The sequence below is a fragment of the Chlamydotis macqueenii genome, chromosome 15 (genome assembly GCF_036417535.1).
Source record: "Chlamydotis macqueenii isolate bChlMac1 chromosome 15, bChlMac1.mat, whole genome shotgun sequence".
Classification (NCBI taxonomy): Eukaryota; Metazoa; Chordata; class Aves; order Otidiformes; family Otididae; genus Chlamydotis; species Chlamydotis macqueenii.
Genome location: NC_141570.1, coordinates 10386010 through 10402432, shown reverse-complemented (window position 1 = coordinate 10402432; position 16423 = coordinate 10386010). Strand labels below are relative to the sequence as shown.

At 38.9% G+C, this 16423-nt stretch overlaps 1 protein-coding gene across 1 annotated transcript; it reads left to right on the top strand.

Annotated features, from left to right (window-relative positions):
• Nucleotides 1-1293: 1293 nt before the first annotated feature.
• Nucleotides 1294-16210, top strand: RRN3 (RNA polymerase I transcription factor RRN3). Its single transcript, XM_086760008.1, has 18 exons — nt 1294-1416; nt 1595-1703; nt 2178-2234; nt 3294-3383; nt 3465-3594; nt 4028-4087; nt 4912-4975; nt 5501-5570; nt 7319-7417; nt 8027-8122; nt 8595-8730; nt 9641-9771; nt 10858-10988; nt 11882-12066; nt 12623-12731; nt 13166-13318; nt 14316-14403; nt 15107-16210. The coding sequence occupies exons 2-18, from the start codon at nt 1611-1613 to the stop codon at nt 15263-15265; spliced, it is 1851 nt and encodes a 616-aa protein (XP_086616134.1). The 5' UTR covers nt 1294-1416; nt 1595-1610; the 3' UTR covers nt 15266-16210.
• The last annotated feature ends 213 nt before the right edge of the window (nt 16211-16423 follow it).

Here is a 16423-nt window from a genome sequence, read left to right as displayed (position 1 = left end):
AACATCTTCTCCAGGGAGAAATTAAATGAAAGTTATTAGTAAATTCTACAAGAATCTGTTTGATGTGACTTTTAGGAGTGAGAGCTGCTGGGAAATAATTATTGCAGAGCAGCCTCTGTAAAGAATAAGCAAGTATGTACAGCTGGTTGAGATGGCTAAGGGCAAATAACGTTCTGTGTTGCTGTGACTAGTTTATGTGAATTGGAGAAGTAAACATTACGTATTCAACTGAATTTTTAAAAAAGAAAAACAAATGTTTTGAGCAGACTGAACATTACTGGGAAAACTACATAGAAAAAATGTATGTTTCCGTTCATACTTACCCAGGTTGATCTAAAAATTATTGAAGGCTTTTATGCATTTAATGTTTAATTTAATTCCTTTTGAATTATATGATCTCCCAGCTGCTACATCCTTTAAGCTAATCAGTTGGTGTGTATAAAAAAAAAAAACAGAAACCCATGGCCTTTGAAATAAATTCCGGCAATGGTTTTCCCAACGGTAGTATTTCTGTGTGTGTGTATATACGCACCGTGTTTTGAGAGGAAAAGCAATTACTAGTCCAGAGACAGAGAAGTCCGTACCGCATTTTATTTAAAGAAGGAGACAGCTACGAGCGTTGTGCTGTAGTGCAGCCCTGGCCTCCGCGGAGGGGATGAAAACACACAGAAATCTTGCTTAGGCTCCGACCCGTGCCTTTGCTCCCCACGGGCAAACCGCTTCGTTGGGAGCGGGCGCTGGCCCCGGTGCTCCCGAGGAAGCTGCCCGGGCCGTTTCGTTTCTCCCTCCGGGCTGCGGGGCGGGGGTTCGCCGCTGCAGCCCCGATCCGCCGGCTGCTCGGAGGGGCCGGGGTGGGGCCGGTTCTGACTCGCTCTGGGAGCCCCCCCCCGGCGTCAGCGAGAGCTTGCTTGGGCACAGACTTAAAATTGGGATCACTACGCGGTGGTTACACCTGGAATTCCGCGGCCCCAAGCCGCGTTAAGCTCCGACGCTGACGCCTTCGGCACCGGCCGCGTCTGAGCGCGGGCTGCCTGCGCCGGCGCTGCACCAGCCGTTACCCCCAGCTGTCGCTGCTCAAACCGACCGGGTGCCGCCGGTACAGCTTCCCGCCGCTCCTGCCCGGCTCCAGACCCGCTCCGCTCGCCGCGTACCGGGGAGGGAAGCGCCCGCTTCGTGCCCCGGACCGGCTCCCTCTCGGTCCGCCCGCACCACAGACAGCCCGGCCAGAGCAGCTGTCGCCCTTCCAGCCGCCCGTCTCTATGGTGCGAGGGGCGGAGCGCTTCCCATTTCCGGCGGGGCGCTTGCTCTTTCCGCCCGGGTGCGGCATGTGGCGGCGCGGGCAGGCAGCGCGCGAGGAGCGCGGCTGGCGGCGACGCCTGCCCCGCTAGCGGGGCGCGCGGCTGCCACCCCCGCAAGGCAAGGCGGGACAGCGGCGGGGCCGCGGGGTCCCGCTCCCGGCCTTTGGGGCGGGCGGAGACTCCTACCCGTCCGCCGAGGAGAGGGGGCGCGTCGGCCGGCGGAGCCCCCCGGGCGGGCCAGGGTGGGCGGGCACGGTGGGGTCGGCGGGTGCTCACGCAGCTTCGGCTTCCCTCAGACGCGGGGCCGTGACCATGCTGGGAGGGGACGAGTTCATCAGCTCCCCGCCCAGGAAGACGGTGCGGTTCGGGGGGACGCTGACGGAGATCTTGCTGAAGTACGAAAAGGTGACTGCGGTGCCGGCGCGCTGGTCCCTGGGCTGCCGTGTCTGTGCGAAGGCTCCTTTCGCATTTGAAGGCGTAGAGGGGAAAAAAAAAAAAAAAACAGAAAAAAAAAAAAAAACCTGACGGTGGCAGAGTGCTGCGGGCTTGTGCCAGGCGGCATTACTGTGCGAGCGAACAGTTTTCCCTGTGAGTCAGCCGGAGTGACGTCCCGGGGGGATGTCCGGCCTGGCTTAGGCCAGGGAGCGCGAAGCGACGGCAGCCGTGTGAGGGAGCGCGCCCGCGAGCGCGCCGGTGCCTCCGGTTGGCTTTCGGGGACAGCGCCCGCTGCTCCAGCCTTCCTCCGGCTTGCCCGCTGACCCGTGTTCTTCCTGTTGCTGCTAAACAGTATTGGGTTGTTCACATACATTGATGAAACTTGTATTTTTTTTCTGGAAAAAATATGAGTGTTACTTACTCTACTTTTCTTTCCCCTGCTAGGGTGAGACCACAGATTTTGAGTTGTTAAAGCATCAGCTGTCAGATCCAGACATAAAGGTAAAAGTCTTGGTAGTAAGGGGTCTGAGGATTTAAAATTTGGCTGTCTGAATGTAATCATCAGGCAGTGATTCTGGGGCTTACCCAGATCCTTTGCTGTAAGCATTTAGCTGCATTTAACAGCTTTTTGCTTTGTGGAAACTGCTGGATTTAAAACTCTAAATGAAAAGAAGCAGTTGTCTCTTTATACACATATATCGTATATGCAAGATCTTGAGAAATGATGTCTCATGCTTACTGACTCTTTGCTCTAGAGAACCTTTTTGCTTTGTGACAGGGTCTGTCTTTGTTCCAGATGCCGTCTTTCTAGGTCACTGATGCTTGTCTTTACAGATTACTTTTGTAGAACAAACTGTGGTTTCTGACCTTCACAGCCTTTAAGTTGCATTAATTTTTACCTTCTCCTGTTCTCACTAAAAGCTTGTTTAATTAAATAGTAAGATAAATATACATTTAGCAGTTATACCTAGAAGTATTGTTTCATGGCTCTTCTGTATAGCTGTGAGAACCCACTATGTTTGCTCTGTTTCTTTTTCCTTTTCTTTTTTTTCTCCTTCATCCTTTCCTTTTAATTAAACCACGGAGCTGTGAGCTGAGGGCATTTTGAAAAAAAAACAACTTTGTTTTTAGCAGACCTTTTGGAGCGTACCAGCAAAATCAGTGTAAAATTTTCTGTGTAGATTTGCTACTGTTTCAGTGTCTCTCGTATTTCAAGACTTGAATTTCCCTTCTGCTTAAACTAGAGCAAAAAAAAAAAAAAAAGATTGAATGCTATTTCTTTTAATATGTTCTGTGTGAGTGAGGTTTGCATGCCTTCCTCAGTCTGTAACTTAAGCCTGCGAGGCAAGCTGTTGGTTTAGGAGTTGGTGTGCATATATTTTCTTGCATTCAGTAACTTTCATTGGTGAGGACACAAATAAATTCCTTTCATGTTAACGTGAAAATAATTTCTATTTACAGTCTTAAAATCTTTGACTTTTTATTTTAAGGATTTTGTTATTTTCTAGTAATAGATACAGTTTATTGGAATAGTTACCTGTTTTTTCTCCTTATTTTAAGGATGCCCAGATCATTAATTGGCTGCATGAATTTCGAGCTTCTGTTGCATATTTGACCAAAGAGCTTGAACAACTTGTCAGCATTTTACTGGTAAATATCTGTTTGTTATATGGGAAGAGTTTAGTACTCAAAACATCTTTCTTTGACATCTTGGTCTTTGCTTACTTTCAGAAACTGCCATGGTTGAGAAGAAGCCGAGAGGTAGTGGAAGAATATCTGGGTTTTCTTGGCAATCTAGTGTCAGCACAAACTGTACATCTTAGGCCGTGCCTCCGGATGATTGTGTCACAGTTTGTCCCCCGTAAGTTACTTTTCTTTTAATCTTTGATTATCAAAACGTCTCCTAGATAACTTTTGTAAAAATATAATGCGTGACACACTTAATTATTGGGTTGGGTTTTTTTTTCAGATAGTTTTCTGTACCTAGATTTTAGAAGACACATTCTAGAGGCTAAAACAAACCCTATTTATAAAGACATCTTGGAAGGGGATGAGCTGTATGTTGTTATTACTGAAAAACAGAAGCTGCAGTGAGGATCACGTCAGATCTTAAGAACCTCCTGGTTCTGTGAATGAAAGTATTTGTGATGAGCTCCTGCTTATTTTGGAAAGTCTTGTGGATAATTTGGATGCTTTAGTCCCGATGAAGACTGTTGTCCACTGTGTTTGATGTGTTGAAACTGTTACCTGTGAGATTTGTATGGTTTTGATATAATAATCTCACTTTTTGTTAGCTCGAATAACCATCAGAGAAGATGATGTGGATATTTCAGATTCTGATGATGATGATGAAAGTGAGTATAAAGGAAGCATGGCCCTTATATGCTGCTATAGTACCTTTAGAAAAGAAGTATACAGTGCATATTGCTCCTTTTTTACAAAATTAATTTAGCTGAGTTAATGTAAAGTCTTTAATCCTAAGTCAAAGACTTTCTTATACTCAAATCAGTGGTGTGGTGGCCCACTCCTTGTTACTTTCAAAATATTCCTGTTTGTACAGTATCTGTAGGAATATGACTGAATGCATAGGAGAACATTCCTAGTCCTAAATTGTTTCAAAGCTAAATAAAAGGTAGAAGTTGTCTGGTTTCCATTTTATTTACCTCAATAAAACTAGGTAGTTTGAGGGATTCTGGAGTAATTTTTTTTTTGTGTTGTCTGCCTGTGGTAAGCTCAAAGGCAGTTGATATTTATAACAGAAATGCCACATAATTAGTGTGTTTATTGATAAGGCAAACAGCTAAATGTCTTTCAGGAATTTCATGCTTTCTTATCTTGAATGCCAGAATAAATCTCAGTTCTGATTGTGGTGACCCAACTACTCTTCTGCTGTTTACTTGTGAGACTCTTTGGATTTAAAAAAAAAAAAAAAAAGCTATGGAAGCCTCATTAGCTTTATGTTTATTTGACTCTTGTGAAAATGAGGCATAATCGAAATGCCCCAGGGGTGGAAATCGATTTCCCATTACTCCCACCTCCAAAAGAAAAAAGTATTTTGAAAAATGCAATTTCCTTGGGAATCTTTAAAATGTTTAGTTGATAAGAACTGTTTTTGCTGGTTTCTGATTTTTAGTTTTCTGTAACCAAATGCATAAGAGTACTTTTTTTATTTCTCTAGACCTTTCTGAAAACTTTAATACATGCCACAGGGCATTGCAAACTGTTGCAAGATACGTTCCTTCGTAAGTATATAATCCCATGTTTTTGTGTGTCCTTTCCTTGCAGATTTAAAGCTTGTGAACTGATTAATTGTTTTGGTGGGGTTTTTTTTGCTGTTAATTGGAAGTGTAATACTTAGTTTAATTGCATGATTTTTCCTAATACTCGCTCACTGCTGGAATTCTGTATCCAGTCATGATGAAATTTCCATAGGCATTGGCAGCTGAAAATCCTGTTAATGGAAGTAGACAAAGTCATGTTTATACCAGCATATTTGAAGTGGCTTCTAACAAGTGCACAGTGAAAGTTTGCCCCTTATTATCTTATAACCTGCATTATCTGTGATCTTTGCAAAAACAGATTTTGTACAATTACTTAACTTAAAATAAACTTACTGTGAAATAAGTTTATTCCAGTCTGTCTTTAGAGTGCTGGAGCTTCAATATCTGCTCTCATGGTAATAACCTGTAACTTTTGGGTTGGTTTTTTTTTTTTGGTTGTTATTTTGGGGTTTGTTTTTGTTTTTGTTTTGTTTTTTTAAATCGTAGGACACCACAATTTCTCATGCCAATACTCGTGGACAACTTTCCTTTCATTAATAAATCAGAAAGAACTCTGGTAAGAGCTGTGAATATTTTTGTTTATTTGTTCACTTGTTTTTTAATGTATAAATATGCTCTGTAGTGTGACAACTGATTTGGTGGTGTTGAATGCAGATTTTTGAGTGTATTGTTTAAGATTCTTGTTATGTTTTTTAATATATATCTAATACATATTCTTATATATGTGACTGTAAGTGTGTCTGTTTAGTATAAGGTTGTCCAAGCATACTTAAGTTCCTTGTGTATAAGCATTATGCTAGTCTTTAATGACATAACTGCATATCTTTTCCACAGGATTGCTTTCTTAATCAATGCACAAGATGGACCTCTTTGACGATGAATCTCAGGGTTGTATAGTAAGGAGACGGTAGGATACCTGTCTCGTTTGTTGTCAAAACTGGAAAGTATTTATCAGAAGAACAGGGAATTTGATAAGCAGACAGAAAGCAATGGATGTTATAGGTGAAATCCAAATTACCAGTAGTGCGGAGTGTTAAGTTATTTTATTACATCTTTGATATAGTGCTCGTGTGTGATGAAAAACAAGCTGGAAACTTTTGACAGGTTACGGCTCTTGTGTGATCTTTATATTTATTTGTTCCAACTTGGTATGTTGGCAGTTTATTTTATAGAAGGGCAGAGCCCTGCTCCACCAGCCAAGTTAGGCTGGAGCTGTGTTTCAAACTCATCAAGTGCTGAAAAACCACTAAAGTTCTGCGTATATCTTCCTAGTTTTTTTATTGATTGTATTTTTTGTTGGTTTTTTGGGTTTTTTTGGTTTGTTTTTTTTTTTAAATCCAAATAACTTTGGACATCAGTTTCCTGTCTATAAAATGAGGCGGATAATAGCTCTTACATGGCATTAGGATTTTTTAAATTTTATTTGTTTATTTAGCAGCTCAGGAGCAAGTAATGAAGAAATTAATAACTGTGTTTTCAGGGCAAGGTTCGAATGAACTGTAATAAAAATATGGTCCATGCATTGTTAAGTATTTCCAATTTATACATTCTCATTAAACTAGCTCTGTCCATTTTATGTACTGTACAGATGGCCTGTGGAAAAATCATATGTGTTCATGTAATTAAAGGTTGTGTTATAATGCATATTCACAAAGAGACTAGGTGGTACCTGAATGTGGCGCTTTACCTCATTTTATGTATTGACTTAGGAGTTTTGCTATGTAAAAGTTGCAATGTTGTCTTTTGTACAACTGTGTATATACATGGGTGGGCACATGCACACTCTGCACACTCCCAGAACTTGTCTGTTAGCCTGTTTGAATTATAATCAGAACAACTCTGAGGAGACTTAGAATTGTGTGGAATTTAGAATTGTTGTTGGTATATTATAGTAACCAGAAATCAAGATGTATTCAGTCTCACTTTAACAGTTCTACTAGATCTGGCTCTAGATGTGGTGAGGAATGTGCCTGTTGTTTTAATTTTCCTAGGGAAAGTTTATACATAAACTGCTATGGAACTGAACAACTTTTCTTATGGAATATTTATACTAATTTCATCTAGAGATAGTTGGAAAAATTTGCATGGAGATAGTAGATTAAGAAGTTAATGATAACATGGCTTAACAATTTAAAGTTGATGTTTAGGTTATATATTAATATATTCTAGACTGAATACAGTCTATTTAAACCTATTTCTGGCTCTTTAGGTAACAAATTAAGGAAGTTGTTTTCTGAAAATCCTTGGCAGAAATGAGACTTTCTGTTAACCTTATTACAGATACCAATTAATTTTGTGTTGTAGGAATGTTATGTTCATAACCTGCTACGAGTTACGGTGTACCTTCCAACTCTGAGGCTTCAAATTCTGGAGCTTATTATTGAAAAGCTGTTAAAGCTGGATGTAAGTTGGTTCTCTATCATCTTTTAGGGAAGCTTGGTGTTAAAATACACAGAGGAGGAAATAAAATATACTTCAGTGTTATTCTCAGTAAAGAATATATTGCAGTAGTGCTCATGATCATGAGTATAAAGCCAGCCAAATTTACACTCTATTCCGAGTCTTAAGATGTTACCACACCTGAGGGTAGCTGTGTACTGTTACACCCTGCATGGAATCTCCATGCCAGAATCAAGATCAGTGTTTCATGGTGACCAGTGATAATGTGGAGAGAATGTGCTTCTCTTTGTGTGGTTGATCTGTTTTATCATCTCGTTGAAGTAAAAGGATTTACAATCTTAAAAAAAGGCAGGAGGGGTAGCATTGTAAATGATTAAAGCTTTTTGTTTTGGCAAACATCCGCATATAACAGTCTGGAGGTAAAGTTTCAGGCAATTTGGAGTGTGTTTGTGTATTACATACATGTCACTCCCTTTTAAAATGTTTATTTAGTCAAGGACAAAATCTAGTCTAAAAATTACTTGTGTACTCATTTCTTACATAAGTAATTTTAAAACATTTAATGTTATTGTCATGATCTTGTAAAAATTAATTTCTTGTTTGCGACTGTAGGTTAGTGCTCCACAGCAAGATATTGAAGATGCTGAAGAAACTGCTAACAACTCTGATAGTGAGGAAAAAGCTACAGAGGAGGGACTTTTTGACATGGTTGGCTATCTTGTTCTATCTTTGTTTGGTTTTTGGGGTTTTTTTTTTTTTAGTAAAATTTTCACTTCTGAGGTGTCTATGAACTAAGACAGTGTAGGATTGCATTATTGCTTTGTCATGACTGCACTGCACACAGCTCTTGAAACATGAACAGCTGACAAATGATTGATGTGTTCTCTGGGTGTTGACTTTATTCATGTGAATACCTGGTGGGCATGCAGTGAATCAGTTTTGTTATGTAAAAACACAAGCAGCTATACAGAAAAAGAATTCATGGTAGTTGGCTTAGTTTACAAAAATTTGCTTACGCTAAGCTGTGTAATTAGATACTGCTTTTTTTTTTTTTTAAAAAGAAACAAACAAAACCCTTAGCACATCACTGAAAGAGAAATTTAGTTTCACTTTTCTTATAATTGCAGTCTTTATGATGTTGTGTATATAAAAGCTGCATGACTGCCATTTTACCTGCCAGGAGGAAGATGAAGAAAGAAGAGGAAACAAAGTTGTTTCTTCGCGTAATGAGAGAATGGCCCATCCACTTGCAGAGCGCCTTGATATTTTGATGACCATCCTGTTTTCCTATATTAAAGATGTTTGCCATGTGGATGGTAAGAACATTTGAACTATAACCAGATTTGTTCTTTTGCTAACAAGTAAGAAAAATATAAGAGGAGTTCTTGCTTTCTTCTGCTCCAAGATAGAGCCGTCACCCTTTAGTGGCAGAATTCCACTGTGAGCAGGCTGTAGTCTGCATTCCTGCCTCTGCCCAGTGTTGTGGGCAGAGGATGCAAAGGTACATTTACGACTTTGAACGTCTAGTCTTCAGTTGGAGATGTTTTAGTGCTTTAAATATGACACTATATGCAAACTGGTATTACAGGTACATGGGTAAACAGGGTTTTGTTTTTTATGGTGCTACAAAACTTAGGGGATTAGAAATACTTTCTGATTAACCACAGTGTTTTATGATTTGCTGTACTCTGTTGCTTTGAATATTAAAATTATGGATCCTTTCAACATCACAAGGACTGGAAATAGATTAAAACAACCAGCCATATCACTCAACTGGAATTGCTACAGCAAGGCTTGGTGTTACCGGAAAATAACTGCAAGACATGTCTTACACTGGCATTTATTAAGGATTTGAATTTTAGACTTATATATCTGAAACAGAATATTTAGAAACCATTTTGCTGTATCTTCTTCGCATAAGTCAGGTGAATTAACACATTATTGGAAAATTTTCATGTCTACCAGTTTTACGCAAGTGTGTGTGCACGCACATAGATATTCTCCATGTGCACAAACGTAAAAAGCAGTAGAACTGAAGTCCTGGAAGGTCTTACTAGAAATATCTTTTAAACGTCAGGTAAGCCTAGAAGTCAGCTTGACAGTGTTTCTTCACATGTTTCTTGCTGGTTTAGAAAGATACAAATGCTACTTTTGCAGTGTGAGGGCAGGAAGAATACCTGAAATCACTCATTTTGTTCTGGTTTTTTTGTTGTTGTTGTTGTGTAGGCAAGCTTGATATCAACAAGACAAAGGATTTGTATCGGGATCTGGTTTCTATTTTTGACAAGCTCATTTTACCAACCCATGCTTCATGTCATGTACAGTACTTCATGTTTTACATCTGTAGCTTTAAATTGGTGAGTGGGAACTGTTATTAAAATGCAATGTCTTCTGTCATTTCTGCATCCTTGTTTGGCTTTTTTAATGAAAAATAGTTGTTTTCTGCTGTAATTCTAGTCTGAAGATAGTACATCAGGATTCATTAGTATCTTTGCTTTCTTTTCCTTTTAGTATCTTTGCTTTCTTTTCCTTCTCTGTTACTCCTTTCTTCAAGTTTTTCTTTATGTGGTTGCTTTTCCCGTGTTGTTCATAAACTGCAAACAGATGGAATCTAAGCTAGTGTGAAGGAACTTATTTAACAGGCCTCTTTTAAAAGACTTAGTTGGACTTTTGAACCTGAGACACGGTGCTCCAGCAAGTTTCTTCAGCACCTCAAAACTGTCTTAAATATACTGCCTGTGTTAGCTCTTCAATTTGAAATCTGTCTGCTCTTTGGTCCCTGCCCCCCTGGCCCTGTTGCCCGTCTCTCTCAAGCAAACTATTGTTCTTTCTCTTACCATATAAAAGTAAGAACATGCGTAATTTTTGTGTAAGAGTAGCTAAAAATCCAGTTAAGCTAATGCCCTGTCTCTGACAGTGGTGCATTGTGGATGTGTGGAAAGAATATCAGAATGGGGCAAGCACGTTACAGTGCTTTACTAGAATACACTTTCAGCCTCCAGCAGCAGTTTGGTAACTTCCTGAGCCACAGTGATGTTCTTTCCTGGTAACAAGCAATATAACTATTTAAGGTGAGGAGTTGCTTTTGTTTCTTGAAATTTGGCTTCCTGCTGTTTTCACTGGTCCCTGACCCCTCCTGCTACAAGAGGCAGTGAACAGTCACTTCATGTTTACCATCTTACTGCTCTTGTTTTTAAAAACTTCTTGTGTATCTATTCCTGACTTTCTTCTAGTCTTCTGCTTCCGTGTACTTCTTACAACTAAGTATAAAAAAAAGACATAGAAAAAGTGCTCTTCCATCATGTGTAGGAATAGTTATTTACTATAGGCAGATTTTTTTATGGTTTGATTATATAAATTGTGGGAATTGAATATTAGGAATCTATTACTGAAACGGTGTCATCAGCATAACAACTCATAATTTCCATGTATCTTGTTTCCAGGGGTTGGCTGAAGCATTTTTAGACCATCTTTGGAAAAAACTGCATGATCCAAACAATCCTTCAGTGATCAGGCAAACTGCGGGGAGTTACATTGGCAGCTTCTTGGCAAGAGCTAAATTTATTCCAGTTGTGTAAGTTGTTCTGATACATGAGCAGAACCAAACAATTTGTGGTGGTTGCTGAGGTTAAGTACAGAATTCACAGAATGTGCACGCAGTGTTGGTCTTGTATTCCGAGTGTTTTACCAGTAAGCCTGTATCAGTAGTCTTGTTTGTCCTTTCTACAATGCTGTTTCAGTGTTGTCTTGAAGTTTCCAGGAAAGTTTTGCATTTACTGGATGCAGACTAATGATTGCTGGGTTTCATGACTTGCTGTTTGAGGCTTCACCTACCAAGAAATGCTGAGTGTGGGTAGGTTATGTTGACTTCAGGTGGAGTCATGAATGGCCAGTGTATCTGATGTTCAGAGGCAGGTATTTTTAATGCCCTATGTTAGGCATTTTATGTGTGCTCTGAGACAGGGGAGTCGAGTGTTCAAGTATGATTCTATGATTCTATTTTGATACAGATGGATTAAGATACTTAAGTAGATGGGTGAAAATGTCATCTTTTTTACATGTATATTCTGTATTTTTATGCTGTTCAGGGCGCACTCGGTGACTTCAATGTTGACCTTAATTTGACATTGGAATTACTTGTTGCATGTGGGAGGCATCCCTCTCTGTGTTACCTGTAGCCCAGGATTGTAATTGTTTACTGTGTGTGTCTCATGCAACATGCATTTATGGATTCATCTCTTCTGGCATCTTGTACTTTCACTAATTGGGGTTTTCGGTGCTGATACATTTGTTCATTTTATGCTCATGAGGAGCAAGGTCATAACAGAATCTCCTTTTTTACAATGAGATTTTCTTACTGTTTTGTTGTATAACCACTAACATCCTTGAATACTTGTTTAACATCTTCTCTGCACCATTTCAGGTGCTATTTTTACACTTTTTTTTTTTCCCCCCCCTGCATTATAGTACAGTAAAAGCATGCCTGGATCTTCTGGTGAACTGGATGCATAAATACATTGATAATCAGGATACAGGAGCTAATGCTTACTGTGATGTAGCTCTCCACGGGCCATTTTATTCCACATGTCAGGCTGTGTTCTATATGCTTATTTTCCGTCATAAGCAACTTTTGGATGGAAACTTAAGGAAGGGTGAGTATATGAGGTTTGAATGGTACTGGGATTCATTTGCAAGTTTTACTGTTGATGTGTTTTGTGATGGTCAGTTCAGTCACGTATCTGATGGCAAGTTTATGTTGTTTTGCTCTAATAGAATGGGATGGGTTGTACACCTGTTGGGCTACCAAGCTAAATAATATTTTTCCCCCACTGTTGAAAACAATGCCAATAACTCCTCAACACTGATTTCTGACCCCACTTACTGAGCATGTTTAAACTTCAGATATATAAAACTAGTGTGGGCTTCAATTAATAATGTGTCTTGATGACTCTGTGCTTGTGTCAGTCTTTGTAATGCGTGTCTAAGTGTAGTGTCTGTATTAGAAGGGTCTGTTATCTGTGGCAGGTTACTGTTACTTAGAGGAGCTTTTCTGCCAAATAAGCTGTGGGCTGGATCACTGCTGTAAGAGGGCGCCTTAGGATGTGCTTCTGTGGTGGTGTGCAGAGTGCAGGCTGGTCAGACTGGAAATTCTTAGAAATTAAGCTTATATAATATATAACTTATATTTGTCAATTGTTATTTTTGAAGGTCTGTCATATCTGCAGAGTTTGAATTTTGAGCGTATTGTCATGTGTCAGCTAAACCCTCTGAAGATTTGTATACCCTCTGTTGTGAACTTGTTTGCTGCCATTACCAGGTACCTACTCATTTATTTCAGTTTCAGCTTGATACAGGTATTTTTGTGTGTATCTGAAAACAGTACAGTACTTGGAACATGGGTTTTGTTAGGCACAGTATTGAGGATTATCCAAGACAACTCACATGACGCTACCTGTATTCTAGATGGGATAAGTTTATTTGTGTTCAGTTTCAATGAAATCCTGCAGTACTGTGAAATTGATTGTGTTGTGTTGGAGCCAATGTGTTTCTATTTGGAGTGAAGTTTATAGGAGTGCAGAGGAGGAGAATGAACTCCTTAACTTGTGACTGTCTTGAAAACTAGTATTAGTTGGAAAATGGAGGATAGAAGTAATGTCTGTTAAAAAATAACTTTGTATTTTAATACCATCTGAAATTCTTGCTTTCTGTGTACTAGAAATGCTTATCTTTTTCTTTATTACCTTTTTAAAGGAAATACCAGTTGGTGTTCTGCTACACAATTATTGAGAGGAACAACAGGCAGTTTATACCGGTTGTTCGGAGCGGCACTGGGGGTGACCTTGTGCAGACATGCACTAACCCACTGGACAGTTTCTTTCCCTTTGATCCCTACATACTCAAAAGGTATAGTTTGAAAATAAACAACAACTTTCTGCCTTGTACAAAATAATGAACTAAAACTGTAAGAAACTGAGTATTTCCACAGTTCACTTTCTTCCCTGATCTTTAGTAGCTTTCATGCTGCGTATTTTAACCAGAGGTTGTCAAAGGTTTGAATTTAAATTTACCCCCACTGTGACATACAGCGATGAAGGAACAGGACCCATTTTCCTAGAAGGTCTAGTTAGTACGTTTGGTGACATTTCTTTTGGCTTTCCTTGTTTTAAGCAGTCCGTAAAATATCATAATGTTAGTTTAAGACATATTTTGTTGGAGCTGTGGTGGTGGTGGTGTGTCATTTTTTTGTTGGTTTGTTTTTTTTTTTTTTTTTTAAATTAATTTTTTTGCACCTTGAGTGTATTGCTTCTTGATTGGAGACTTCAGGTTATTTGAAATATCTTGGTGTTTTAATGAACAGTGGATTATTTGCAGCTTTTCAAAATGTCTAGCACTATGATACTTGAATCACTTTTTAATGTTAGAGGGCACCATTCTAGCCTTTTTTTCCTCTTAAAAAAAAAAAAATTCTCCACAGAAGGGAGACCTTTCTTAGAAGTAAAAATTATATAATATTAAATTACATAAAAGTGTATATGGTGTATATTCAATTGTATAAATTAAATAATATATTAATACTATTACTAAAATATTAATATTAATCTTCCAAAATAGGAAGAAAAATATGCTTATTTGTGAGCATAGTGTTGCATTAAAAACACTTAGCTAGGAATTGGGAGACGTGACTTCTCAAGCAAACAACTGTAACTTATACCTATTAGCAAAATGGAGTTATTTCTTCATTGGATTAATTGGGGATTATATAGGGATTAGTTGAATAATTTGTGAAACCCTACGGAGGGCTATCAAAATGCCAGGCATTTTATGTTATATTACTAAAATGAAATACATATGACTTTTACTGAATACATTAACTCTTACTGTGTTTTAATTCCTCTTTCAGATCAAAGAAGACCATTGATCCTTTTTATCAGTTTTGGGAAGAGCTGAGTGCTGAAGATCTTGAGAATCTGAAGAAACCCATTAAGAAGGTAATCTTTTCTGATCAAAATGCAGTTCAGCTTTTGCCAAATCTCTTATCAGCTGCTTCTATTGCAGGATTACTATTTTTTTAGTAGATATGAGTACACTAAACATTTAGAGGAAACTGTGATTGAAATTAGGAAGCTTTAGGGATTGACCTGTCCTTGCTTGCACTGTCCTTGCACTGTTCCCCTCTTCTGCAGAGGAGTTAGTTTGGAAGCCCAGGACCACTGTGAATGCTTATGAACGCCCTCAGAATGTGGACGTGCTGCTGTCGCTGGGAAATCCACTTTGTAGATATGGCTTAGTACCCGTCTTTCATAATGAGAGTGCATCTAATTCTCTTACCATTCCAACTAGTTATGACTATTGTAGTACAACTCAAATCCTGAATTATGTCCTCCTAAAGCCCATATGTAGCCTGTTTACTTTCTTCCAGAATGTCTATCTTATGTCAGATTTTTGAGTCCTTTGGGTTTTTTTTTGTTCCTGTATTAATACATAAAAATACTTTATGATATTGTAGCTTTGTTAATTGGTAACTTTATAAACTTTCCTGCAGCGTTTTGATTAGCAGATTTGATTATTGCAATATTTCAGAATTTATTTTAGAAATACCCAGTTTGGTCTCAGCATTCATTACTTCTGTCAAATCTTGATAGAGACCTGGAGTATCTTTCTGCTCTCACTGATCCTTTTAAATTTATGCAGGGTACTTCTGAAGATGAAGATGATGACTTTTTGAAAGGAGAAACCCCTCAAAATGATGGTGCAGTTGGAATTGCTCCAAATTCTTACGAGTCAAATACCCGGAGCCCAGTGAGCAGCATTGGCTCCCCTCCAGACTCTTATGTGCCGTACCCTCAATGACATGGAGAATCAGAAGTGAAAAGGTTAAAAATTGTGTGCAATTTTTTGCTCTGTAAAGAGACTTTAGCTCAATTTTCCAAACTGGCAAATGTTTAAGTAACTATATTTAGAAAAATTATTGTTTCTTAATCATCAGATTTCTACAGGTATGTTATGATAAAGTAATATGTTGCTAGAAGAACTTAGAGAATAAATAGGGTGATATTTTACAAATTTCACATTGAAATGGTTTTTATGACTTAGAAATTTTTTTTTTTTATAGTTTTTCCTGACTCTAAAAACTTTGTTTACTGATGTTTCTCTACAAAGTTTTATATATCGGGGATGGAATTCTGATCTTTCTTCCTACTGATTTATACGGGGACCAGAATTCCATTGTTGGTGTTTGAACTGTACTCTGATGACTGTTTTTGAGTTGGTTTCGAAGTCATGGTGTGATCCCATGATAGGGAAGCCATGAACCGAGTCTGACAGTGATTCTTTTGCACACCTCTCTTAAGCTTTTCCTATCTGTAGAACAGTATTTGGTAAAGCCGCTTGATAGTGGAAAGTGTATTCAGATGATAAGCATTATCGTTCCTGAAATCTGTAGCTGGCACACAACTTTCCCAGCTGTGAAAGCTCAGAATTGTAAAGGTGACAATTGTTGGAAGAGTTGAAAGTGATGAAGTAGCTGAATGTATGACTTGTAGATAGTTTTGTTTGGAGTGCTTGTGAAGCACTCTGAGACAGGTATTTATTTTCAGGTTTTGAAGTTTATATGTGAATCCTGAAAAAAAAAAAAATCTTCCCTAGTAGAAAGGAATTTATGGTGTCACTGGTGTCCTTGTGTTGTGCGTGTGGCGGTGTAGAGCTTCTCTGCATAGGTTTCTTGTCATGATTGCTGGTCTTTAGATTTGAGTAAGATTATAAACAGTGGAAAAAATAAATGTTATTTGTGTAACAGTTGGAAATTTTATGCATTTGGGACTGAACTCTAATTGCCATTCTTTAGAGTCTGAATTAGGAGGCTTTCAAGATGACGTTTTTATTCAGACCCAGCGGAGATCGATGCAAACAGTGCAGTTCTTACAGCTTTGGAAAAACACATCTCTGTGTGAACTAAGGATCTCTCTGTGTAGTCTAGCGTCTCAAAGTTAGGATGTTTGTTCTGACGGA

Excerpts from the sequence above, each read along its gene's own strand:
- RRN3 (XM_086760008.1), top strand. The coding sequence starts at position 1,611 with ATGCTGGGAGGGGACGAGTTCATCAGCTCCCCGCCCAGGAAGACGGTG. Across the intron at positions 4,088-4,911 it reads TTCTGATGATGATGATGAAA|ACCTTTCTGAAAACTTTAAT; the intron begins GTGAGTATAAAG and ends TTATTTCTCTAG. Across the intron at positions 8,731-9,640 it reads AGATGTTTGCCATGTGGATG|GCAAGCTTGATATCAACAAG; the intron begins GTAAGAACATTT and ends GTTGTTGTGTAG.